The sequence below is a fragment of the Astyanax mexicanus genome, chromosome 4 (assembly GCF_023375975.1).
Source record: "Astyanax mexicanus isolate ESR-SI-001 chromosome 4, AstMex3_surface, whole genome shotgun sequence".
NCBI classification, from domain to species: domain Eukaryota; kingdom Metazoa; phylum Chordata; class Actinopteri; order Characiformes; family Acestrorhamphidae; genus Astyanax; species Astyanax mexicanus.
In genome coordinates, this window is record NC_064411.1 from 55,198,524 (window position 1) to 55,223,575 (window position 25,052).

The 25,052-nt window shown below is 37.2% G+C and overlaps 1 protein-coding gene across 1 annotated transcript; it reads left to right on the plus strand.

Moving 5' to 3' along the window:
• Nucleotides 1-1,249: 1,249 nt before the first annotated feature.
• On the plus strand, nt 1,250-24,911 carry mtf2 (metal response element binding transcription factor 2). The gene is made up of 15 exons (XM_022678591.2): nt 1,250-1,418; nt 2,341-2,542; nt 3,265-3,346; nt 3,724-3,816; nt 6,351-6,451; nt 6,579-6,727; nt 10,502-10,597; nt 10,920-10,988; nt 11,801-11,924; nt 13,546-13,613; nt 13,709-13,879; nt 15,617-15,719; nt 15,835-15,893; nt 15,987-16,082; nt 18,267-24,911. Exons 1-15 carry the CDS (start codon nt 1,414-1,416, stop codon nt 18,628-18,630), a joined length of 1,782 nt encoding a protein of 593 aa, XP_022534312.2. The 5' UTR covers nt 1,250-1,413; the 3' UTR covers nt 18,631-24,911.
• Nucleotides 24,912-25,052: the final 141 nt, after the last annotated feature.

Genomic DNA, 25,052 nt, shown 5'->3' on the forward strand with positions numbered 1-25,052 from the left:
TCTCTCTCTTTACCTCTATCTCTCGTTCTCTAGCTGTGTTCGTTTCTCTGTCTGTCTCTTTCTCCCTTTCTACCTGTCTGTCTGTCTCTCTTTGTCTCTCTCTCTTTCTCTATATAGATGTCTGTCTGTCTCTTTCTCTAGTTATCTGTTTCTTTTTCCAGCAGATTGTCTGTCTATCTCTCTCTATCCCTCTCTGGCTGTCTTTCTGTTTCTGTCTGTTTCTCTATCTTTCTGTATGTCTGTCTCTTTCTCTCACTCTCTAGCTGTCGGTTTGTCTCTCTATGTCTGTCTGTTTCTCTTTCTTTCTAGCTGTCTGTCTCTCTTTCTAGTTGTCTGTCTCTCTAACTTTTGTTTCTAGCTGTTTTTCTCTCTCTCTTGCTGTGTCTGTCTGTTTCTTCTTTCTTTCTAGCTGTCTGTATCTCTCTTTCTTTCTAACTGTCTGTCTCTTTCTAGCTGCCTGTCTGTCTCTTTCTTTCTAACTGTCTGCCTCTCTCTTTCTTTCTAGTTGTTTGCCTCTATCTCTACCTGTCTGTGTGTTTCTCTCTCTCTCTTTCTAGCTGTCTGCCTTGCTTTCTTTCTAACTGTCTTCCTGTCTTTACCTGTCTTTGTGTTTCTCTCTCTCTCTATCTAGCTGTCTGTGTTTCCCTCTCTCTTTCTAGCTGTCTGCCTTTCTCTCTCTCTACCTGTCTTTGTGTTTCTCTCTGTATTTACCTGTCTTTTTGTTTCTCTCTTTCTACCTGTCTGTGTTTCTCTCTCTCTCTTTCTAGCTATCTGCCTCTCTCTCTCTACCTGTCTTTGTGTTTCTCTCTCTCTCTCTACCTGTCTTTGTGTTTCTCTCTCTCTCTCTACCTGTCTTTGTGTTTCTTTCTCTCTCTCTACCTGTCTTTGTGTTTCTTTCTCTCTCTAGCTGTCTGTGTTTCTCTCTCTCTCTACCTGTCTTTGTGTTTCTCTCTCTCTCTCTACCTGTCTTTGTGTTTCTTTCTCTTTTACTAGCTGTCTGTGTTTCTCTTTTTTTCTAGCTGTCTGCCTCGCTCTTTCTTTGGCAGACATTATTTTTTTTCTCTTTTACTAGCTGTCTGTCTCTTTCTTTCTAGCTATCTGTCTCTCTCTCTGCCTGTCTGCCTCTATCTGAACCCGGTAATATTGGGCTCTGGCTCGGCAGCGCCCCCTGGTGTGCGGTAAAGGCGGTGGCGGCGGTAGTGGGAGGTCTCGGCGGCTCAGGCTCTGTGGTAAAGCAGCTCCGCTCAGCGGGAATCCAACATGGCGAGCGCGGCGCTGCGGGGAGATCAGTCCGCCGCTCTCTGTTAGAAACCGGGGGAAATGCGGGGATAGCTGCGGGCCGCGCGCTCCGTGCTGAAGCCGAGCTTCGTGTTTTTCTGTGTGAGGTGCAGTTTAACCGCGGGAAGGGCCCGAATGAGGTGAGACAGCTGATAAACCCGCTATAAAACTGAACAATACACCAACAACAATAACTACTGCTCCCCCTGCTAACTAAAACACTGCTAATCCGCTTCACACTGCAACAATCCGGATTAAAATCCGCTTTCACACCGACACAGAACCGGAGCAGGCTTTTATACCGCTTCTCTTTATTACCGGCGATCCGAATTCAGCAAATATTCACCTTTATTATACCTTTACTCTTCAGATAATTAACAGTTACTGTAGGAGTGATTTACCTGATGCAGGGAGTAGCTTCTCTCCTATTAAACAACACTGTGCAAATACCCATCCTGTTTCAGAAGAGTCCAATTATCTATCTATCTATCTATCTATCTATCTATCTATCTATCTATCTATCTATCTATCTATCTATCTATCTATCTACTTAGTTATCTGTCTATCTGCATGAGTGTCTCTCTCTCTTAATAACTGTCTGTCTCTAGCTACACATTTTTATATCGTCTTAGAAGCTTATAGGTGTTTATAGTTCTATCTATCTATCTATCAAGATGTCTGTCTCTCTTTTTTTTATTGAACACATGTTAACATTCACAGTAAGGGGGGGGAGTATGTGAATGTTAACATGTTGTGTTCAGTAAAAACATGCAAATATAATTATGTGTGTGGTATTAGTTTAAGCAAACTGTGTTTGTCTATTGTTGTGATTTCTGGGCACATAACGTTGCTGAACCTAGACCTGAAGTATTGGTTTGAAATATTGATGAAATTAGCTGTAAAAATCAGGGATAATGGGTTTAGAAACACAAAAAGGTGGTTCTAATGTTATGATTGGTTGTTGTATTTTTTTAATTGTATGTTTTTTTCTTTGGCCTGCAGCTCTGCTGTACACACTTTCACCGAAACATCGTTTTCTGTTTTCTTCTTGTTTTAAAACAGAGACTCAACGGTGGCACACAGTCTGGGCTCCCATCAGAAATCTCCTTCCCAGCGCCGAGACCCGTCCCCGCCGTCGCTGTCCAGACTCTCTCTCGGAGATGGGCAGAGCGACGCCGACAGACTCGCCAGCAAGTTCGAGGAGGGGCAGGACGTTTTAGCTCGGTGGTCCGATGGCCTGTTTTACCTGGCGACAATCGCAAAGGTGAGCACAGATTAGGGGCGGGACCGAGCATCTGTATTGTGATTAGTGCAGGACTGTATGACCAAAATGTACAGTATATTTCGCACTATAAGGGTGCACCAGATTATAAGGCCCACTTTCAATAAACAACTATTTTCTAGCGGTTAACGGCTAAAGCCACACGATAACGCTACACTGAGGAACCCTGAGTGTTCCAGTAGTCCAGGGTGATATTAGGCAGCGGTTCGTGCTACGTAGCTTGTTTTAACACAGTCAGCATGCAGACCAAAGTCCAATAATACTCACCTCTGAGCAGGGAAAGAGCTAGCACTTAGCTTAGTAACGCTAATGCTGCTCCAGCAGTGCTAGCTAGGATTAGCAGCAGGCTACAGGCCGGTAATACTCACCTCTGAATGGGAAAATAGCTGTTAGCAGCTAATGCTAATGCTACTTTAGCCCTGGTACTGGAGAACAAAACTGAAACTCCTTCATAACTCTGTACTTCAGTGTTCATAGTGGCTTTATTGCTCATTAATACCTGACTGATATAATTTATACATAAGGAGCACCGGATTATAAGAAGCACTGATGATTTTGGGGAGAATTAAAGGATTTTAAGTGTACCTTATAGGGCGAATGATTATTATTATTTATTTATAGTTTTTTGCATGACTGGGCTTAAATAACTTTACTATATTTTATTCTGTGTTTTACAAAGTTGTTTTTCTTTTTCTTTTACACAGATAGACAAACAGAAGCATCGCTGTTTCGTGGTTTTTGAAGATCAGTCCAAATCGTGGGTTCTTTGGAAGGATATTCAAACAGGTAATACATTCACCTTTTCCCTGTGATCTACCTGCATCATTCAGTTTCAATATATATATATATATATATATACAGCTCTGGTAAAAATGAGGAGAGCACTTCTTCAGTTTCTGAATCAGTTTCTCTGGTTTTGCTATTTATAGGTTTATGTTTGAGTAAAATGAACAGTGTTGTTTTATTCTATAAACTACAGACAACATTTCTCCCAAATTACAAATAAAAATATTGTTATTTAGAGCATTTATTTACAGAAAATGAGAAATGGCTGAAATAACAAAAATGCAGAGATGCAGAGATTTCAGACCTCAAATAATGCAAAGAAAACAATTTTATATTTAGATTAAACTTACCATTTTACTGGTGCTGCTGTGTTTCAGGGGACAGTGGAGAGGAGATGCTTTGCACCATTTGCCAGAATGAAACCTCAGAACCGCCCAATGAAATGGTCATCTGTGACAAGTGTGGACAAGGTAATGTAGAGTTAAAACTCTACACTGTCTGTTTACACTTCTTTGCACCTTTTACTCAGACTATATTATACTTACATTTAAGCTATCTTTTGTCTTTATATATATATATATATATATATATATATAAGCAAAAGTATTGGCACAGACCCTTGTTGTATTGTAAATATAGTGTCTCCCGTTCTTTTATATTTACGGATGAGGATGAGAGTAACGTAATTTCAATTCTCTGTATGTCCTGTACATATGCAGTACTGACAATAAAAACTACTTGACTCGACTTATCTGATCACTAATTGCAGGTGTATAGGCCATAAGGTGGTCAAAAAGAGCTTAAAAAAATGATTTTGTTTCCTTCGTTTGGAAAACAGTTGAGTGTAAAAATTCAAAGTTGTGGCGCCGAGTGGTCCAGCAGTCTAAAGCGCTGCCACTATGAGCGAGCAAAATTGGCCCTGCTCCCTCCGGGTGGGTAGATGGCGCTCTCTCCCCACATCACTCCTAGGGTGGTGTGGATCAGCACAACGCTGCATCTGTGAGCTGATGTATCAGAACCGAGTCGCTGCGCTTTCCTCCGAGCGCGCTGTGATGCTGCTCGGCAATGCTACAGCATCAGCAGCAGCTCGAAAAGAAGCGGTGTCTGACTTCACATGTATCGAAGGAGGCATGTGTTAGTCTTCACCCTCCTGGTGTGTTGGGGGGGGCAGTACTAGTGATTTTTGTTTTTACTGGACCTGGCAACCACGCTCTCAGTAAAGGAGCTGCAGCTCATGATGCAACTCCAGAACCAGTAGAAGCCACTAAAAGTGGGATTTAAGCACTGAGAATATGTTTACATGTATTATTTATAGGGCTGTGTATTGGCACCAACCTGGCGATACGATACATATCACGATACAGGGCTCACAATGCGATATATCACGATACTGTAAAAAAAAACCTCATACAACCATATGGATTTAATCTAAGAGGAAAATGTTTAATTTGTAAACAATCAGAACGGTGGGAGCTCCATTAGACTTAATAACAGGTCCTGTAGCATCCATTATCAGGCCACTTTTTTCAACAGTTTTAAACACTCTGCCAGAAACAGTTACTAACATCAACATAACATGTACAAAAAGTGCTTGCAGGATTATTTATGTAAACAATTAAGTACAAAAAAAACATTGTAAACAGACCTGCTTTAAAGTGTGACCTGCTTTTTTAAACATACTCTGAACAAATTATAAAATTGATCAATAATGTACAAAAATAATAATTATGTAAATAAAAAAAGTACTATTAAACTATAACTTTACTTCAGTTTGTATGTATGTCAGCGCTTATTTTTTTATGTCAAGGTTTTTGTGGAGGAAGACAAGCTCAGCTTTCAGGACACTTCTCTGTGCGTTTACAGTGTCTCCTGCGGTGGAGAAAACCCTCTCTGCTGAGACGCTTTTAGATTCTGCGCTTACTTGCAGTGTACTGGAGGCGCCGAATGGATCAAGATAGATCACAGCACTGCCACCTCGTGGCCGGGTGAATAAACAACACTGCCGGGAGTTTAAAGCTCACCTTCCGCGAAAATCCGATTTTTCTTGTTTTTTGTGGAATACAGTAGGTCTCTCCGAGTTGAATGTGTACACCTGCACATTAAACTGTTTTGCAGCCCCCATTGTCTGCAGGAGCTAAGCAAAGAAATCCCCCCTCCCCCCCTCCGAAAAACGGGTGAATTTTGAATTATCTTTCTGCCTACGTAGGCAGAAACTCACAGACCAGCCCACCTTGGCTCGAGAAACTCCCAGAGGCGGAGCTGAAGCGACGCAACATCACCGCTCATCAGTTAGGAGGTGGGAGGCAGTGAGCGGCAGAGCGGCGGAGGGGCGTCGCAGTGCTCCTAGCCAATCAGAGGAGAGATATTTGCATGCTGTTTGCATGTATGAATATTCATGAGCAAAGCTGGAATCCGGTCATTTTGGACACACCCCTAAAACAGTCCATTAAAAAAGAGCTATACAGAGACACCTGAGCACTTTTTTTTTTTTACAAAAACGGCTCACATGTCATTCATTCATACTAGAGACCACAACTAGACATTGGTGAGCTTTAATAAAAACACACTTAACAAAAAAATCGATACAGCGTTTTTGAGAATCTATACATTATCGCGAAACGTAATATCGCGATATTCAAGTGTGTCGATTTTCTTACACCCCTAATAATTTACGAGCTGTTGTAGAGTAAGTCTCGCTGTTGTCTTGTCCCTTATCGGGTGTGTTTACACATTTTTGGAGACACGCTTAGAGAGGATTGTGGAATTATGTACTGCGTCCCATCGCTCTTTAACAGCACGTCAAAAATGATGATATGAATTAATATTCAATGTTTTCAATTGTTGATTATGTCGACTAATCGTTGCAGCCCCAGATTCAGTATTGTTAACTGATGGAAAGGAAAATAATTAATTTGAAGCTCCATGTTACAAAATGAACCCAGGATCGATTAATCGGTTAATCGGTCACACTTGACCTAACGTACTGAACCGATTCGTGTTTCAGGATACCATCAGTACTGCCATACGCCCATCATCGACCCCGGCATCATCACATCAGATGAGAAGTGGCTCTGCAGACAGTGTGTGTTTGCGACGACGACGAAGGTTTGAATTTTTAAAATATTTATTTTTACTCTCTACTCTTGCGTAACTCTACGCAGTTTTGATTAAAGTACGTTTACTTGACTTTTTTTAATGTGTTTTTCTCTGTGTGTGTTTGTGTTGGTCTCAGAGGGGAGGAGCTCGTAAGAAAGGGCCGAATGCTAAAGCTCTGCAGGAGATGAAGCAGTCTCTGCCCTACAGTCTGGAGGAGCTGGTCTGGGATCAGGGCCACAAAACCAACGCTGAGCAATGCTACTGCTACTGTGGAGGACCTGGAGAGTGAGTGATCAACACACACACACATACACACACACACCAACTTTTTCTGCTATTTTCCATTACAGTTTGAATGGGAGTGTAATAAAAACATTATTTTTACATGTTGCATTTAAGGCTGCACAATATATATTGCTTTAGCATCATCATCATCATAGCAGTGTGAGCCCATGCAGTCAGCACATTGCATTTTTAAAAACTATTCTCCTTTTCCACGACAAGTGGCAGGTTTTACTTATTTTACCTATTTTTCGCACTTAAAGTCCTTTAATTTCCCAAAAATCATCAGAGCTCCTTATAATCCGGTGCTTCTTATGTATAAATTCTATCAGGCAGGTATTAAGGAGCAGTAAAGCCACTCAGCTGAAGTGCAGAGTAGGGGTGGGCAATATTATATCGTATACAATATATCGTGACACAGAAATATCATGATATTAAAAATCCATATCGTGATAATAGGGCTGTTCTGTATTAAAAGTAGTCTATTATTTACTGTGAAGCTTTAGGTGTATTTATTGTATAATTGTTTTAGTTTGCAGTTTATATGCATGCACTAAATATTCTGCTATATTATTTGCTGCATTATATTATTTTATGCTATATTATTTATTTTGCCACATTATGATTATACTGTTATACTCTTATACTATATTCCTGAAATGAATGAATTATTTTAGTTTTCCTATATCGCCAAGTATATCGTTATTGCAAAAATACCCTGAAGTATCGTGATATTATTTTAGAGCCATATCACCCACCCCTAGTACAGAGTTATACAGGAGCTTCAGTTTAGTTCAACAGCACCATGACTGGAGCAGTATTAGCATTAGCCGCTATCCGTTAGCTTTTTTTGCCGTTCAGAAGTGAGTATATCAGAGTATAGCCTGCATATTTACTGTATTAAAACTCACCTCCTCAGTGTAGCGCTGTCGTGCGGCATTTACGAGCGCTTAGCTGCTAATGCTAATGCTGCTGCACCCAGCCTTAGTGGAAATCTGGAAAATCTAAGCTTACTGTAAATAAACAGAAGCTCTTTACTCACCCAAATAAACAGTTTTCAGGAGAGAAATCGGTGTAGATCAACATCCTGCTGAATTGGAAGGAGAACATGGCGACACCCATGTTCCTTACTAGTGTTGCATAGTGAACCTTATAATCCAGCTTATGCAGCTTATAGTGCGGAAAAATACGGTACTCACTATTAGGAATATGCCAAATATTTGGCAATAAAAAAAGAAAAATACAGCAATAAATGCAAGCAAGTGTGTGAAATGGCTACAGGAGACTCTGTAGCTAATAAGTTAATATATACATTTCAGTGTCCAAAAAACACATTCTTCTTCTTCTTCGCTAATAGTTGTGATACATTACCCAGCTATGGTTAGAAAACCTTACTGAAGCTCAGTGATTACCTGTTCAGCCTGTTTCTATGGCTGAGGAACACTGTTTGTGAGCTGTTGTGTTGTGTTCTATTCCTGGCAACCTGGGGTGTTGAAGCAGGGCTCCAGACTGCGACTAAAATGGTCGCAAATGCGACCAAAAATGTTTTTTTTTTTTTTTTTGCGAGTGGCGACAGGTGGCAAAGTAGTTTTTTTGCGTTTATTTATTTATTTTATTTTTTTGCTTTCTTTTTGGTTGTGTTTATCGGCGTAACTATACTACGGCGCCCAATCAAATGGACGTTTTTGCCTACCTCAAAAAAAAAAAAAAAAAAAAAAAAAAAAAAAAAAAAAGACCCAAAACGTAACTACCACAGCAGCGTAGCTAAGCTGAGCTTTTATCCACTGGCGCGCAGTTTGCACCCGTGGACTACTGGAAAATGCAGACGAAGATGAACTTCCAGGAAAAGTACAACCACAGACATTTTAAAACTTCTTGGCTGCAGGAGTTTGCGTGGCTCCGGTATGACAACATAAAGCAGACATGTTTTGCGAATTCTGTTCGAAAGTAAGCAAAGATATCGCTGGAAACACGGAGAGCAAAAAAATGCACGCAACTGTTTTTTAGTGTGCTCCGACAAAACCTCCCTTAGCTCGCGCATGTGATAAAACCGAAAAATGAAATTTAATGGAGCCTACATGCACGTGAGGAGCTACCCTTCACCAAATTCACCTCCCAAGTCTTGTTAATAAGAAAAAATGGACTGGATGTGTCGAAAACGTATGATAATTACATTACATTACATTACATTACATTACATTACATTTGGCAGACGCTTTTGTCCAAAGCGACTTACAATAGTCAAGTACAATGTAAAATAAGTTTAAAGGTAAAACATCTTTGGATAGGGATAAAAGGAGGTCAAAGGGGAATAATAGGATAGAGGAGTGAAGGAGGGGAAGAAGGAAATGAGGTTAGAAGTAGTTAGTGTGTTAGAGGTGTTAGGAGAGTAAGAGCTCTTTAAAGAGCTCTGTCTTCAGGAGTTTATTAAAGATAGTGAGAGATTCTCCTGATCTGGTAGTAGAAGGTAGTTAGTTAGAGGTGTTAGGAGAGTAAGTGCTCTTTGAAGAGCTCTGTCTTCAGGAGTTTATTAAAGATAGCGAGAGATTCTCCTGATCTGGTAGTAGAAGGTAGTTAGTTAGAGGTGTTAGGAGAGTAAGTGCTCTTTGAAGAGCTCTGTCTTCAGGAGTTTATTAAAGATAGTGAGAGATTCTCCTGATCTGGTAGTAGAAGGTAGTTAGTTAGAGGTGTTAGGAGAGTAAGTGCTCTTTGAAGAGCTCTGTCTTCAGGAGTTTCTTAAAGATAGCGAGAGATTCTCCTGATCTGGTAGTAGAAGGTAGTTTGTTCCACCATTGGGGAACTCTGTATGAGAACAGCTTGTATGAGAACAGCTTGACACAGCTTGTGCCGAGTTTGTAGGACGTAGCGTTATAGCAGACGACGTCAAAGCGCAGATCGTGACAGAAGCCCAGAAAGCTAAATTAAGTAAATCTCTGTAATCACTGACTGTGGGACTGATGTGCCCGGCAGTTAAACATAATCGCTTATTGCAGACACGTTTCTGGTGGTCTACCAGTGTACCGGTGTTTTGTCAAGTTATGCTACCCATCAATACGTGCTTCCTAAAGGCACTGCACATGCACAAACCTACACGTTCTGATAATTTCTCGTGTTTTTTTTTTAATAACAAATCTATTTTTTATTAATAATAATAATAAATACAATAATTAATTAATTATAATTTAAATACAAAGAAAGCAACAGCAGTTTGTAACTTCTTTTGAGTTTTCACAGTTAAATATACATTAGGGTAGCACGGTTTGACAAGGTAGCACAACTCAACAGAACAAGAGGCACTCTTTAGAAGTGAGATAGGAAAACATATTCTCTGATTTCATTGTTTGCCTCAAAGACTGGAACTGGAAATCCTGAACACTCAAAAATCCCTTCCAATTAGCCCCAAAAGCAAGCCTAAGCTGAAAGCAATTGGTGTGGAGTTGGGGTGTACCATAAGCACACCTTCTGCAGTAAAGACTCAGCATTATTGTTTGGCACTTAGAAAAAAATATTGGCGCCCACATTTTTTATTTTAGGAGCCACTGGCTCCTTAAACATTTTTTTTGTCTGGAGCCCTGTGAAGTGGAGTAAGCAAAATGACAAAATTATTTAGACCAAACAGGGACATTTAGGCTATTTAAATCAAGCAGTAATGGGAAAAAAATGCAAAATATGCGTTTAGCAACCTATGTTCAGACTCTGATCTGCTCTTTTAGGTGTGGAAGCTCCATTTTTTGATCAAATCAGTGAAATATTTATTTCTTCCCCCCCCCACCACAGCTGGTTTCTGAAGATGCTGCAGTGTAACAGATGTAAGCAGTGGTTTCATGAGGCGTGCATCCAGTGTTTCGAGAGGCCTATGCTCAACGGAGACAGGTATATAATGGAGTAATGGAATATAAACTAATTAAAGATGTAGTTTTAATATAAAACCATTGAGCAGTTCCTAATCCTGTTCACAAGGAACGTTTTCTCCTGTGCCACTGTTACTCCTGGCATGCTGAGTAGGGGATTGGACCCATGTTTCTGTTGAGTAAGATTGAGATTAAGTACGCTTTGCCACCTTTGTACAGCAATGCAGAGCGTAACTAACACATTTTTTTGCATTATAGAGTTTAACCTGTTTCTGTTCAATGATTAAAAAGCTCTATGTTGATTTTATAACTATAAATCTGTGTTTTTTATTATCTTTCTGTAGGTTCTATTTGTTTATTTGTTCAGTTTGCAGTAGTGGACCAGAGTACCTCAAACGACTGCCTCTTAGATGGTGAGTTTTAGTGCAGAATTTTTTATTTAAAGACTTATTATGAGAAATATCTTCAAATATTAATATTTTGGGTTTATTAAACTTGTATAATGTAGAATACTGTAGATTTGCTGCAGCTCTGGAAAAGTAATAGACCCCTTAAAAATATATATATTTTTAAAATGTTTTAATCTTACTTACAATATGTCTGAAACCAGAATTAAACTTGACTTTTTTACTTAAATAACTTAAAATCTCTAATTATGTATGTACAGCTCTGGGAAAAAAATTAGAGAGCGCTTAAACAATGATGAGTTTCTTTGATTTTACCAAATTAAAAACCTCTGGAATATAATCAAGAGGAAGATGGATGATCACAAACCATCAAACCACCAAACTGAACTGCTTGAATGTTTTGCACCAGGAGTAAAGCAGCATAAAGTTATCCAAAAGCAGTGTGTAAGACTGGTGGAGGAGAACATGATGCCAAGATGCATGAAAAAAAATAAAAACTGATTAAAAACCAGCATTATTCCACCAAATATTATTATATATTTCTGAACTCTTAAAACTTTATGAATATGAACTTGTTGTTTTCTTTGCATTATTTGAGGTCTGAAAGCTCTGCATCTTTTTTTTTTTGTTATTTTAGCCATTTCTCTTCAATTTTCTGTAAATAAATGCTCTAAATGACAATATTTTTATTAGGAATTTGGGAGAAATGTTGTCTGTAGTTTATAGAATAAAACAACAATGTTAATTTTACTCAAACATAAACCTATAAATAGCAAAAACCTGTTTTAAAGATCTGTGCGTGTTTCTCTCCAACACAGGGTAGATGTAGCACACCTGAGCCTCTACAATCTGAGTGTTATTCACAAGAAGAAGTACTTTGATTCGGAACTAGAGCTCATGTATTATATCAACGACAACTGGGAGGAGCTACAGCTGGGCGAGGTAACAATATTCTTCATTTTTTTCCCATTTAAGTACATTTATTATGTGGATAAAAGCATGGGGTCACCTACATATTACACCTACAGGAGCTTTTAGGACAATATCCTATTTGAAACCTGTAGTCATTAGTGTGTATCAGATTTTCAGTGGAGCTTATAGTGTGAAAAATACATTAATTCTCCCAAAAATCATCAGTTCGTCTTATAATCTAGTGCTCCTTATGTATAAATTCTATCAGTCAGGTATTAAGGAGCAGTAAAGCCACTCCACTGAAGTACAGAGAGTTATACGGGTGAGTTTTCAGTGAAGTTTCTCCAGCACTAAGGCTGGGAGCAGCAGCATTAGCATTAGCCGCTAACTCTTCATTCACTGTTAAAATCCGGAGACCTCTGCTATTTAAAACAAGGCATTAATAACTTTAAAGATGCACAAAAACTTATCAAAAAGCGCTTTTACATCCCGTAGCATATCTTAACCTCACTTTTAAAGTTCTTAATGCCTCATTTTAAATGTCAGGGCTCTACAGATTCTACCAATGAGGTGTGGAGCTACTTTAAAGCAGCAATAGTTGATTTTTGATCTTTTTAAAGAAGTAAAATTACAGCTTGAAACTCACTGCAGCGCTGCATTGAGGTGTAATAGGAGGAATGGCGGTGCTCTCGTGTCTGTGCCGGAGCTCCTCTGAGCTCAAACCAGACTCTGTAAGTTTTCCGAGGCGGCCGCGACCAACGCTCGCGAGAACTGCGACCTGCTTTCCGACCTTTAGTTCTAACAGTTCTACAAGGACTACTGGTTCATTCTTTACAAAATAACATACAGACACTCTGGCAGAAGCTGCAAAGAGACTGAATATGTCTGTGAAAGCCAGAAAACGAGAAAGAGAAACTAATCCGCCTGAAACATTTATTACACTCTACAACTGTAGGGGGAGCCCAAGAGCACAAATCTCAATCCTACCTAGTGGAGCTTCTTTAATCCTGGATAACAGTGTGTAAAAAAGCAATTTATCATCCATTCTAAAGCATGTTTGGACAAACTACAGAAAATGACTAGCTCTTAGAAAGCTGTATGAGAATGGAGGTGGGCTATTCAACAAAGGTAAGTAGTTTTTATCTCCTAAAACAAACTATGTAGGACGAATCGCTAGCTAATAGAGGCTTGGGTTACCGAAACACTCAGGGTTCCTAAGTCTAGCACTGTTGTTAGTGGTTAGCGGTTAATGCTAATGCTAATTCTGCTGCTCCCAGCCTTAGTGCTGGAGAAACTTTACTGAAAACTCACCCGTAGAAAAAAATAACATTGAAAATCTAAGCTTTAACTGTGTGGCTCTGTGCTCTCGCACCTGCACAGATCTGATTGGCAGAGGAGAGCGTTTGGTGATCTTACAGCACATGTGATTGGTCTGTAAGTTTACTGCGCTGTAAAGCACGTAAACCATAAAGCCAATAAAGGTTCGGCCAGAATTAAATCCTTCTCAGTAGTTTCTGGGTCCAGACCTGGGCAATAGACGATATCACGATTATCACAAATTATTGAGGTCATGTTCATTTATTATATGATAATAAATCGATTTTGCAATTATTGTAATTAATGTTTTATCTCTGTGTTTTAATCCATGCAGCTTTCAGACACCCCTAAATCCGAGCGCTACGACCGAATCCTGGAAGCACTTAATAACAACCCAGCCATGTAAGTCCTCTAAACCACACCCATCCAGAACCAGAACCTGATCCAGAACCAGATCCAGATCCAGAACTTATACATATCTCCCCTCTCCTCACCAGGTTCATCTCTGGGAAGGAGATAAAGAAGAAGAAGCACCTGTTCGGGTTACGGATCCGCTTCCCCCCCTCCCCCCACAGCTCAGAGACCCCCTCCTACAGGGAGCAGGAGAAAGCCTCTCAGGAGATCAAGATCAAAGGCAGGAAGTCCAGCAAACCCCTCCACTCGTCCAGGTGAGGGTTTTAGTGTCCGGTTCAAATCCTGATCATGCAGCTTGCCATCAGCTGCCAGAGCCCTGAAAGAGCACAGTTGATTTGATTTTGCTCTCTCTCTCTCTGGGTAGATACAGAAGATGGTGCTCTTCTATTTCCCTTCATCACTCCTAGGGTGATGTGGATCAGCACAAGGATGTGTCTCTGAGCGTTAGCGCTGTGATGCTACTCGGAAATGTTAAAAAAAGAGGCGGAGTCTGGCTTCACATGTATCGGAGGAGGCGTGTGCTAGTCTTTACTCTCCCGGTGTGATAGGAGGAGTCCTAATGAGTGGGTTGGGTAATTGACTGTGTAAATTGGGGAGAAAATGGTTAAAAAAATCCAAAAAAATTTTATAAACCAAACCAGTCTGTGTTTTTCCAAAAGTTTTAGTGGAAATATCAAAACCTCATATCATATGTCACCAACAGAGGGTGATGGACAGATGCGGTTAACACGGTTCGCCGCTCGAGAACCCGGTATTCTTCAGTTCCTGCTTCCTGGTTTCATGTTGTTCAAATTGTAATTATAGATTTGCTTTAGAGTAAACTAAAAGTGACTTGCCTAATTTTTCAGCCTTTTTTTAATTCTTGACTTTATTTTTGTTGTACCAAAAGGACTAGATTGACACCCGATCCTTAAAATCGCTGCATACTTTGGCTTGCATTTTTCGACTGTATAAAAAGGGCAGCGTTCATACGGTCATTAAAAACAGGAAAAGTGAAGGAATTTGAAAATAGCAAATTCCAGGACTGGATATGTTTTGAAAAAATAAAAATACCCAGAAAGTTTTGGAAAAGTCATGGAAATTTGGTCTACAAATGTGTCTGTGTTTCTGTTTATCGATGGATGAAATCTATTTTGAGCTAATGAATACATCAGCTTCGAGTTAAGTCAGTAATTTAGTCAATTTACACAGTGGAGCTCTCAGGATTATTTTTAGGATTACACATATTATTATAAAAAATTGTGTTTCAATTTGTATGATCAATTTCGATTGTAGTTTTAGTTGATTTTTTTTTTTTTTTTTTTTTTTTTTTTTGTCCATGTCTGCACTGATTTTTTTTTTTTTTTTTTTTAAATCGTATGGTTGAAAAATAAAAATTTGGGTACCACTTTAAAATAAGACTACCTTTATAAAGGGTTTATAAATGGTTTACAATTAGTTTATTAATGGTTACTAATTAGGTTGTAAATGCCTTAAAAATCATTAATAATCAGTTATAACACATACGTCGAAAGGGCAACAATACAGATGGCTGTGTGTTCACTATTTAACAAACAGTGTGTTATAACTGATTATTAATGATTTTTAAGGCATTTACAACCTAATTAGTAACCATTAATAAACTAATTGTAAACCATTTATAAACCCTTTATAAAGGTAGTCTTATTTTAAAGTGGAACCAAAATTTGCCTTGGAGGAAAGCGCAGCGACTCGGTTCTGATACATAAGCTCACAGACGCCCTGTGCTGTGGACATCACCCTAGGAGAACCTGCGACCTCCTGTTATAGTGGCAGCGCTTAAGACAGCTGGACCACTCGACGCTCTCACTTTCTCTTTTTGCTGTCGTTTTTGTATCCTCTTTTTCCGTGTCTGTCTCTTATCTTTTGATCTTTCACAAAGTTCACTTTTTTTTTTTCTTTCTTTTTTCATCCTCTTGTTCCGTAACCGATAACGGACACATTTAAAGCCCCTTTTTCCTCCTTTTTTTCAGCCCGGTTATTAATGGAGTTGTGAAGAAAGGAAAGAGGAAATACAGTTCGCACTCTCTGGAAACACTGGCCAAACTGCGGCGATCAGAAGGACTTTTGGCGCAGGTGAGGATGTTAAACCAGCTATAGCTGAATGTAATTAATTATGAAAAAAAAAAAAATGGTAACTTAACTTAAGGATCTGATGGCCCTGATCTTGATCTTTCCTCCTTTAATCCAGCATGATGTGAAGCTGCCAGCGCTGGACCGCAGCTCGCTGGACGTGATGACCTCTAAAAGGTAAAAACTCAGTAATAATCTTATTATTGAAAGAGTTACAGTAATTTAATAGTAAATTATGTTGTAATTTTGCTTTATTTTATGTGTTTTCAGCATCAAAAGTGAAAAGTCTGTGCCGTCGTCGAGTACCTCAGATGTTGAATCCGTCGGTGCCACAATGAGTGAAACTACCTCAACTAGTATATCCAGGTACTGCTCACCTCTGATTAACACATCAGGATCTGAACCAACTGTAGTCGCACCAAACCTCAGGGGGAAGGGATGCAAAATCATGAAAAATCAGACATGAGAACAGTGTTTTTCCCTTTTGTGACAAACAGAAAATATATATATATGTTTAGATAGTAACTCTAAATTTTGAGATTGTAAGTCTCTAAGTAAGTTCTAAGACTGTAAATCTAAACTTGGGTGTAATAAGTGAGAACTCTGATATAGTAAATCTGAAATTAGTGAGAATAAGTCATAATTTTGAGATAATAAATCTAAAATTTTAGAAAATACTGAGGTCAGAAACCTGAATTTTGGAAAAAATCTGTAAATTTTGAGAATTTCTCATATTTAGATTAACCAAGTCAGAATTTTGATATAGTAAAACAAAATATTTAGAAAATATGTCAAGTTTGAAATCAGCTGGTTCTTCTGAAGATCATGGAAAGACCAAAATTAAGTTCCTCATTAAACTCATTTGTTTTTCTGTATATTTGATCTTATTGTAACTCTGACTGAGGAGGAGCTAAATCTCAACACTCAGTCCTGTTACCTAAACTAATTATTTTTTAATGAATTCTAAATATTTTCTTTTTTTTTTTTTCTTTCTTTTTAAAATACAAATTTTGGGAAATTCACTAGAATGTGCTCAGTGTCCTCATACTATTAGCATAGCCTCTAATTTAGCATTTAGCTAATTTTTCATTTAGCTAGTTTTATGTTTGTGTTCATTCCTGTTATTCAAAACATAAAAAGTAACAGGAGTGAGTGCCTGTAACAGGAATGATTATAATTATATATATATATATATTTTTTTTTTTTTTGGTCCTTAATATCAATTATTTGAACATGCAGTCTATATCCATTTCTTTAAAATAAAGATTTTCTTGAGAGGAAATCAAAGCAATTAGTGGACTTGCTTTTAAAGCTCCACTAGGTAGGATTAAGATTTTGTGCTCTTGGGCTCCCCCTACAGTTCTAGAATGTAATAAATGTTTCAGGCGGATTAGTTTCTCTTTCTCGTTTTCTGGCTTTCACAGACATATTCGGTCTCTTTGCAGCTTCTGCCAGAGTGTCTGTATGTTAGTTTGTAAAGAATGAAGCAGTAGTCCGTAGAACTGTTAGAACTAAAGGTCGGAAAGCAGGTCGCAGTTCTCACGAGCGTTGGTCGCGGCCGCCTCGGAAAACTTACAGAGTCTGGTTTGAGCTCAGAGGGGCTCCGGCACAGACATGAGAGCACCGCTATTCCTCCTATTACACCTCAATGCAGCGCTGCAGTGAGTTTCAAGCTCTAATTTTACTTCTTTAAAAAGATCAAAAATCAAGGAAATCCTACCTAGTGCTACTTTAAACATGCTTTTTAAATGTTACATAATTTTTTTGTAAATATCTTCAACTTGTAAAAAAAGTAGAAAAAGTAAAGCTGTTTCAGTTGCAACCATAGACTGTATATAAAGACGGACGCCGTGTCGCCGTTCCCATTCATTCAATGAAAATGAAGCCAAAATCTTCCGCCATTTTGGCGATTCAGAGACCAGAGTCTGCGCAGTAGAGACCAGAGGAGGGAGAAAGACTGTGGAACGACAGCCTACTCATTTAAATAACCCCGCCCCTGAGGGCTGCCTCGCCGTCACAGACAGCAGAGCGGGGCGGAGCGGAGCTGACGGTCTGTTATTGGTCCCGCCCATAACCAGCCCTTTTACAATAACCACACCTTTTTTGAATAGAGCCGAATAAAGTTTTAAAAACCGAATTCTGTGGGGATATAAAATTTTAACAAAATAAGCAGAGGTTACACTAGCTGTTGCATTTAAATAAAGGAGGTAGAATTACAGTATATTAGAAAAAAAACGTGATTGAAAGTTCTCTGTTTTGCCATTGAAACCTATGGGGATGGGTGGAGTTACACAGCTTTCTGCAGCCGAACAGCAGGGGGCGCCCGACCTGTGGTGGCTTCACTTTTAAGAGACGATGCTCTGTCCAGCTATATACAGTCTATGGTTGCAACAAGCAATTGGCACCCATTCGGTGGAATGGCCCTTATGGATATGGATTTACTGGCTTGCCTATAATAAGCAGGATTGTTTTATTCCATAATAATAATAAAAATAATCGTCTTTTTCTCTTTAATCTTTTTCTTCTTTTCATTTTTTGATGGTCCTCCAGCCTGAGCAGCCCCAGCAAGATCCACTCGGACCGCCTCTGGCCGGCCACCACGCCCCCGGTGAAGAGGCGCCGCGGACGCCCCCGGAGAGCCCTTCAGCCCCCCAACCCCGAAATCCCCCCTCGCCCCGAACCGCCCAGCCCCGGCCCCCCGGACCCCAACCCGCCCCGCCTCCACCCCACAGACTTTCTGCAGAGCCTGGACCCAAACCCCCAGCTCAGCCACCTCAAGAGCTCCATCAGCAGCTACTTCGGCGCGGCCGGGCGCATGGCCTGCGGGGAGAAGTACCGCGTCCTCGCCCGCAGGGTCACCGAGGACGGCAAGGTGCAGTACCTGGTGGAGTGGGAGGGGGTCACCGCCTCCTGAGCTGAGCCTGGAGTCCTTAATCAATCAATCAAACACACACACACACACACACACACACTCTCACACACACAAAAACACACACACTGTAGGGTTTAAGACTTTCAGTGCGCCACTAATCCTGAGGTAAGAACAGCTCGGGTCTGAGGAATGTAACGAACAGGGTCTCTGAAGAAGATCTGAGAAGAAGCTTCAGGATCACGAGAAAGAAAGAAAGAGAGGAAGAGAGAAAGAGAGAGAGAGAGAGAAAGAGAGAGATGGGACTATAGTACAGTATAGTACACGCCTCTGTGCCATTACAAAAGGACTGCCTTGTAGATTGTAGATGTCAGTGGGGGGAGGGGAGGGGAGGGGGGGGCTACATATCAGAAGTGGGTTTATACTCAGTGACTGGAAACCAGTGCAAATCCAGCTTCCATAAGCATGGAAGCAATTGACCAGTCTAAGCTCCGCCCACAATTATTTTTTATATATATTTTTTGATTAATTTTGTAGCTGCTGTTGCTAAATTGGACAAACTTTAATGTGATAGAATGTGTAAAATGAAGGGAATCAATCATAGTTCGGGATCATTTGTTTAAAGTTTAGCACTTTTTTCAAAAGTCAGATTGGACATTTTTTCCTCTGAAATGTACATTTGCTATATTTTCTGGAAATTCAGATTTATTATCTCATCATTCAGATTTGCTCTCTCAAACTTCTTACTTATTTTCTCAACCTTTAGATTAACTATATGACATTTAGGACTATATTAATCTAAATGTGAAATTATTTAAAAATTCAGATTACCTCAGGACTTAGGTTTACTATCTCAAAATTGAGATTTTCACAAATTTCATATTCACTGTGTCTCATTTATTTTCCCTAAATTCAGATTCAGTCTCAAACTTCTTACTTATTTTCTCAATATTCAGATTTACTGTATGATTTTTTTTTTTACTTTATTAATCTAAATGTGAATAATGATCTCAAAATGTATAAAATTCAGGTTTGCAACCTGTAGATTTTCTTAAATTTTAGATTTAAAATCTTAAAATGCATGTTTCCTATCTCAAAATTGAGTTTTCTCTTATTATCCCCAAATTCAGGTCTACAGTCTAAGATCTCTGAACTTTGAGATTGTAATTCTGAATTTTACAAAAGTTACTATCTGGACATTCTGATTCTTATTTTCCCAAACCTTCCTTTTCTCAAAATTTAGATTTATTGTCTCAGAATTATGACTTTAATATCTCAAAATTCAGATCTGCTCTCTTCCTTTTTTTTCAATATTCAGATTTACTATATCAAAATTCCTACCTTTTTTTTTTTTCCAAAATTCAGTATTTTCTCAATTTTTAAATTAAGTATCTCAAAATTCAGACTTTTCTCAAAATTCAGCTTTACTATCTCATAATTATAAGATTCTCACAAACTTCAGATTCACTGTCTCAAAGTTCCCACTTATTTTCCCCAAATTCAGATTTACTATATCAAAATTCTGACTTGCTTAATCTAAATGTGAGAATCTTTTTATATATTTGATATATTTTTCTTTTAAGTTCATGTTTGCGACCTCATGAGTTCCTCAAATTTTAGGTTTTCTATCTCAAAATTCAGGCTTTTCTTAAATTACATCTTTACTATCTCAGAATTATGATTTATGATCTCATTCAGATCTGCTCTTTCAAACTTCTTATTTTCTCAGTATTCAGATTTACTATATTAAAATTCTGATTGGTTAATCTAAATGTGAGAAATGATCTTAAAATTCAGGTTTACGACATCTGACTTATCTAAAAATTGTGACTTTTCTTAAATTACATCTTTATTATCTCAGTATTATAACTTATTTCCGCCAAATTCAGATTTACAGATCTTAGAACTCCGAATTTTGAGATTTTAACTCTGAATTTTACAAAACTCTAATTTTATTTTATAATATATAATCTATATAATAAAAATCTGACTTGTTTAATCTAAGTGTGAGAGAGAGATAAATGTGTAGATTTGCTATTTGAAGCTACTAGCTAATAATCTTGAAAATCAGATTCAGTATCTCAAAATTCTTTTCTCAAAACTCAAGTTTACTATCTCAAACTTTCTTACTTATTTTTTGCTATTTTTTTATGTATCACAAAATTCTGACTTTTGACTCAAAATTTTAATTTACTGTTGTAAAATTCAGACTTCTCAATTCAGATTCACTATTTAAAAAAATTTATTAGAAAGATTTTCTTGTTGGTATAATTGAGCGAGTTTGTGGGCGGAGCTTGGATGGAACACATCACCCCTTTCTGTTTAGAAAATAAAAGTCCCGGCGTTTGTGCTTCTGATGTGCGGTTCCCCGGAGGAGAGGTGATAAATCAATGCTGTATGCTGCTGCAGACTGAGGTTTATTCTTTATCCTTTATTCTGTGTTTATTTCCTGCCTGGGAGAGAACAGCGTTTCGATTGGGCACTTTTATACCTTTTAATTTCACTCACAATTAATTGCACATAAGTTCATCCTGTTAATCCAGTATTGTTACAAATTCAAGCCGAACTTTAGAGATTTTCCAGCACATGTTGGAGCTTCAATACGAGCGTATTAATTTCCCTTTAAGCTACGGACCACTGGAGTCACACATCAACCTGTACATCTCTTTATGCCCATATATGGTATTCCAGGTCTAACCTCAAGCGTAATGTTTAGGTTTTTAGAAATCATTTCTTTTAAATGTAATGTCTTAAATTGTTACTTATTCATAAAATGGTGATTCTCAAAATCCTTATTTATTCTCTTAATTTACGCTTACTGTCTCAAAATTGCTGTATTATTTACTCAAAAAATGGTAAAATTTGAGATTGTAAAGCTGCATTTCTTCAATGCAAAATTCTGACTCTTTTTTTTCTTTTTTTTCTTCAATGACTTTTTTTCAATGTAGATTTATTTTTCCTTAAAATTCTGATTTCTTATCTCAAAATTCTGGCTTTTTTTTTATAGAATTCAGATTTATCATCCAAAGTATCATTTTCATTAGAAAATTTTATTAACTCTCAAAATCATAACTTATTTGCTCAAAATTCAGATTAACTATAATAAAACACTAATTTGTGTTTTTGAAATTCGGGCTTACTATCTAAAATACTGACTTTTTTTTTTATTTATGTGCATTTTCTTAAAATTCAGGTTTCTTATCCCAAAATCCTGACTTATTTTCCACACCATTCATATTTACAGTTGTGACAAACTGTATTGAAATTTAGGTTGATTATTTTAAAATTCTGACTTAAATTCAATTAATCAATTCAAATTTGATTTACTATTTTCTAATGTTATTGAATGATAGTTTTTCTGTTTGTTAATATTGACTTGTAACAGATTTCAGTTACTATCTCAAAATCTGAATTATTTTTTCAATTATCAGACTAGTTGTGAAAATTCATAGTTCTGACCTGTTTTGTCGTATTTCACATTTAATATGGCAAAATCCTGACTTATTCCCTTAAAATTCAGATCAACTATAAAAAATATATTTTTTTTTTCAGGAGATTTTGTAAGTCAGTATTTTAAGATACTATAATTATCTTGTATAGTTTTTTTTTATTTTATTTTATTTTTTTTTATTATGTATGGTTTTTGAAACTTTTTTGAAACCATTTATTTTTACCATTGAAAATCAGTGTTAGACCTGGAGTCCCATATATGGGCGTATGGTAAAAGTATGATGCTGCTTCAGTGGTCAATTGTGTCAAAAGATAAAGCATTAATTTCTTTATTAAAAGTGAATGTTACTCTGTGGGAATGTATGAATAAGTGGGTAAAATTAGTATAAAATTAGTATAAAATATAAAATAACTTTAATCAAAATAGAATCGAGAGGGTTCTATTGTTTCACGTGTTTAATAAAAATATTTCTGCCAGTTTGAGTTTATAAACTGAGCTCTATAACCTTAGATGAAGGTCCCCCTCATATTGTGTATGGAGTCCTTATGTTTATATTTAGTTGTGATTTTTTTTTTCCGTTATTTAATCTTTTCTATGGTTTAACCTGCACAGGATCTTGTGTGTAGAACCTTGTTTTTCTGATCGCTGATGAACATCTTTCATTTGTTCTGGTTAAATATGCACACTATTGACATTAGAAGCTCAAGGATCTTTATTTTTGTTGTATTTTTTTTTTTGTTTTTTCTCTTCTAACTTTGTGTCCTAGTTTTTTTTTTCTTCCTATGCAACTCGAGTTTCAGCAGATCTGTTTGGTTTGGATTTAGTTTTTCTGCATTTTCACATGTTCATCTGCTTCAGGAAAAAAAAACAAAAAAAAAAAAACAGAACAGCAATATTTTTGTTACGACGGACTCAGGCTTTTATAAAATCTTGGTGCTATTTATTGCTTTGGAAAACAGTGTACGCCCAGGATGCTTTCTATACGCTTTTACACACGTTCATTCCAGCCAGGTAGAGGAGTACTGTCACAGCTTTCATTCTGTTTCAAAATTCAGTCTTATTTTCTCAAAATCCTGCCTAATTTTCTCAAAATTCAACCTTTTTTTTATTCTGATTCTTTTCTCAGAATTCAGGTAAAGATGTATTATGTCACAATTCTGATTATTTTTTCCAAATTGTCTCAAAATCCAGCCTAATTCTCTTAAAATTCAGCCTTTTTTATTTTGATTATTTCAAGGATGTATTATGTCAAAATTCTGATGATTTTTTTTCAAGATTCTGCCAAATATTCTCAAAATTCAAACTTATTCTCTTAAGTCAGCCTAATTTACTCAAAATTCAGACTTTTTTTCAGAATTTAGCTTAATTTTCTCAACATTCTGCCCTATTGTCTCAAAATTCAGACTAATTTACTCAAAATTCAGACTTTTTTTTCCAGAATTTAGCTTAATTGTCTCAAAAATCTGACCTTTTGTCTCAAACTTCAGACAAGAGATGTATTATCTCACAATTTTGACTTATTTTCTCAAAAAATCATTAAAATTAATTTTCTTCAGAATGCACATGCTTCAAAATACTGTTTTAAAATTGACTTTTTTTCAAATTTCACTTTTTTTCATTTTTAGTATCTCAAAATATTTCAAACGTTTATGTTTAAATTCTGAAATTCTCAGAATTCAGATTTACTATTTCAAAATTCTGGCTTCTTCTTAGAATTCAGATGAATTACTACCTCAAGACTTATTTTCTTAAAATTAAGATGAACTGAAGGTTCTTACCTACTTCCAGATACACATGAACACAATTTTCACAATTCTGCCTTTCTGTCTTGGAGACCCGACGGTCTATCTGATATTTTTGACTTCTTTGACCTTCTAAAATTCTGGCTTATTGTCTCAGAGTTCTGAGATAGTAATTCTGAGTCTGAATTCTGACTTAATTTTCCTCCTGATTCAGACTTACTGTCTTGAAATGTGACACTTCTTTGACTTTAGGCGTATTTGCTTAAAATTATGGTTTATCGTCTCAGAATGTAGACTTCTTAAAAATGTATATCATTTTTATGCATAATCATAATTATGTTCTCGGATTTTAGGTTTGTTTTTGTATTCAGATTTTGTAGCTAAATTCTGACTTGTTTCCTCAGGATTCAGTTCAGAATATTTATTGCTATTTTTTTGTATTATCTCAAAAAAAAAAAAAAAATCTAAGAAATTGAAACCATTTCAAACGAATGACCTTTTATTGTATCAAATGTATTATCTCAAACTTTTGATTAATCAGCATGGAATTAAAGACTTGTATTTTGAGACACTGGTAAAATATTGATTTTTATTACATTTCAAGCAAATAATTCAACATTTGTTTAATATGGCATGAAATATGACATTACTTAGAAATATTATTTGAAATGTATCACTTTGTGTAATTATTAAATTGTTATTTCAAAATAACATCACATTTCTGAATTTTATTAAAAGGTTATTTTTGTCGTTCTGCCTGGCAGGAATGGACTTTACTGAGCGGGTGATAATATGAGGTAAAAAGGTTTAGATTTGACGTCTGCTGATAGTATTTTCGTAAGATTTTGTAACGTGTTTTTTTAGCGATGTTCGGTTTGGGTAGAGATGCGCTGTATTTTGACGTAATCTAACCACTCGCAGCTCAGAGCGCTAATGCTAACGCTAACGGTAAGACCGGTTCTGGACTTCAACAGCGATACCTCGGTTCTGTTTTATATCTGTTGTAGTTCGTGGTGTGTGTGGAACGTTAATCAGTTGGTGTACAAGTTCTGGTTCTAGATCCAAACAGCCTTCTTTTGTTTTCTACTGGCTTTGAGCGGCTTTATAGCCAAAGAATAAATCCATCCAATCAGCATGCGTGTCTGTGTGAGTTTCTCTCATTCTGATGCTTAGATGTGGTGAAATAAAAGCTAATTTATACAACAACCATCAGTACTCTGGAGATGTAGTGAAATTAAATTTTTGGCTAAAACTGGAAAAAATATGTATATAAA

Bases quoted from the DNA above. Each gene is read 5' to 3' on its own strand.
- mtf2 (XM_022678591.2), top strand. The intron at 11,925-13,545 runs GTAACAATATTC...TAATCCATGCAG, and splicing joins AGGAGCTACAGCTGGGCGAG to CTTTCAGACACCCCTAAATC. The intron at 15,720-15,834 runs GTGAGGATGTTA...CCTTTAATCCAG, and splicing joins CAGAAGGACTTTTGGCGCAG to CATGATGTGAAGCTGCCAGC.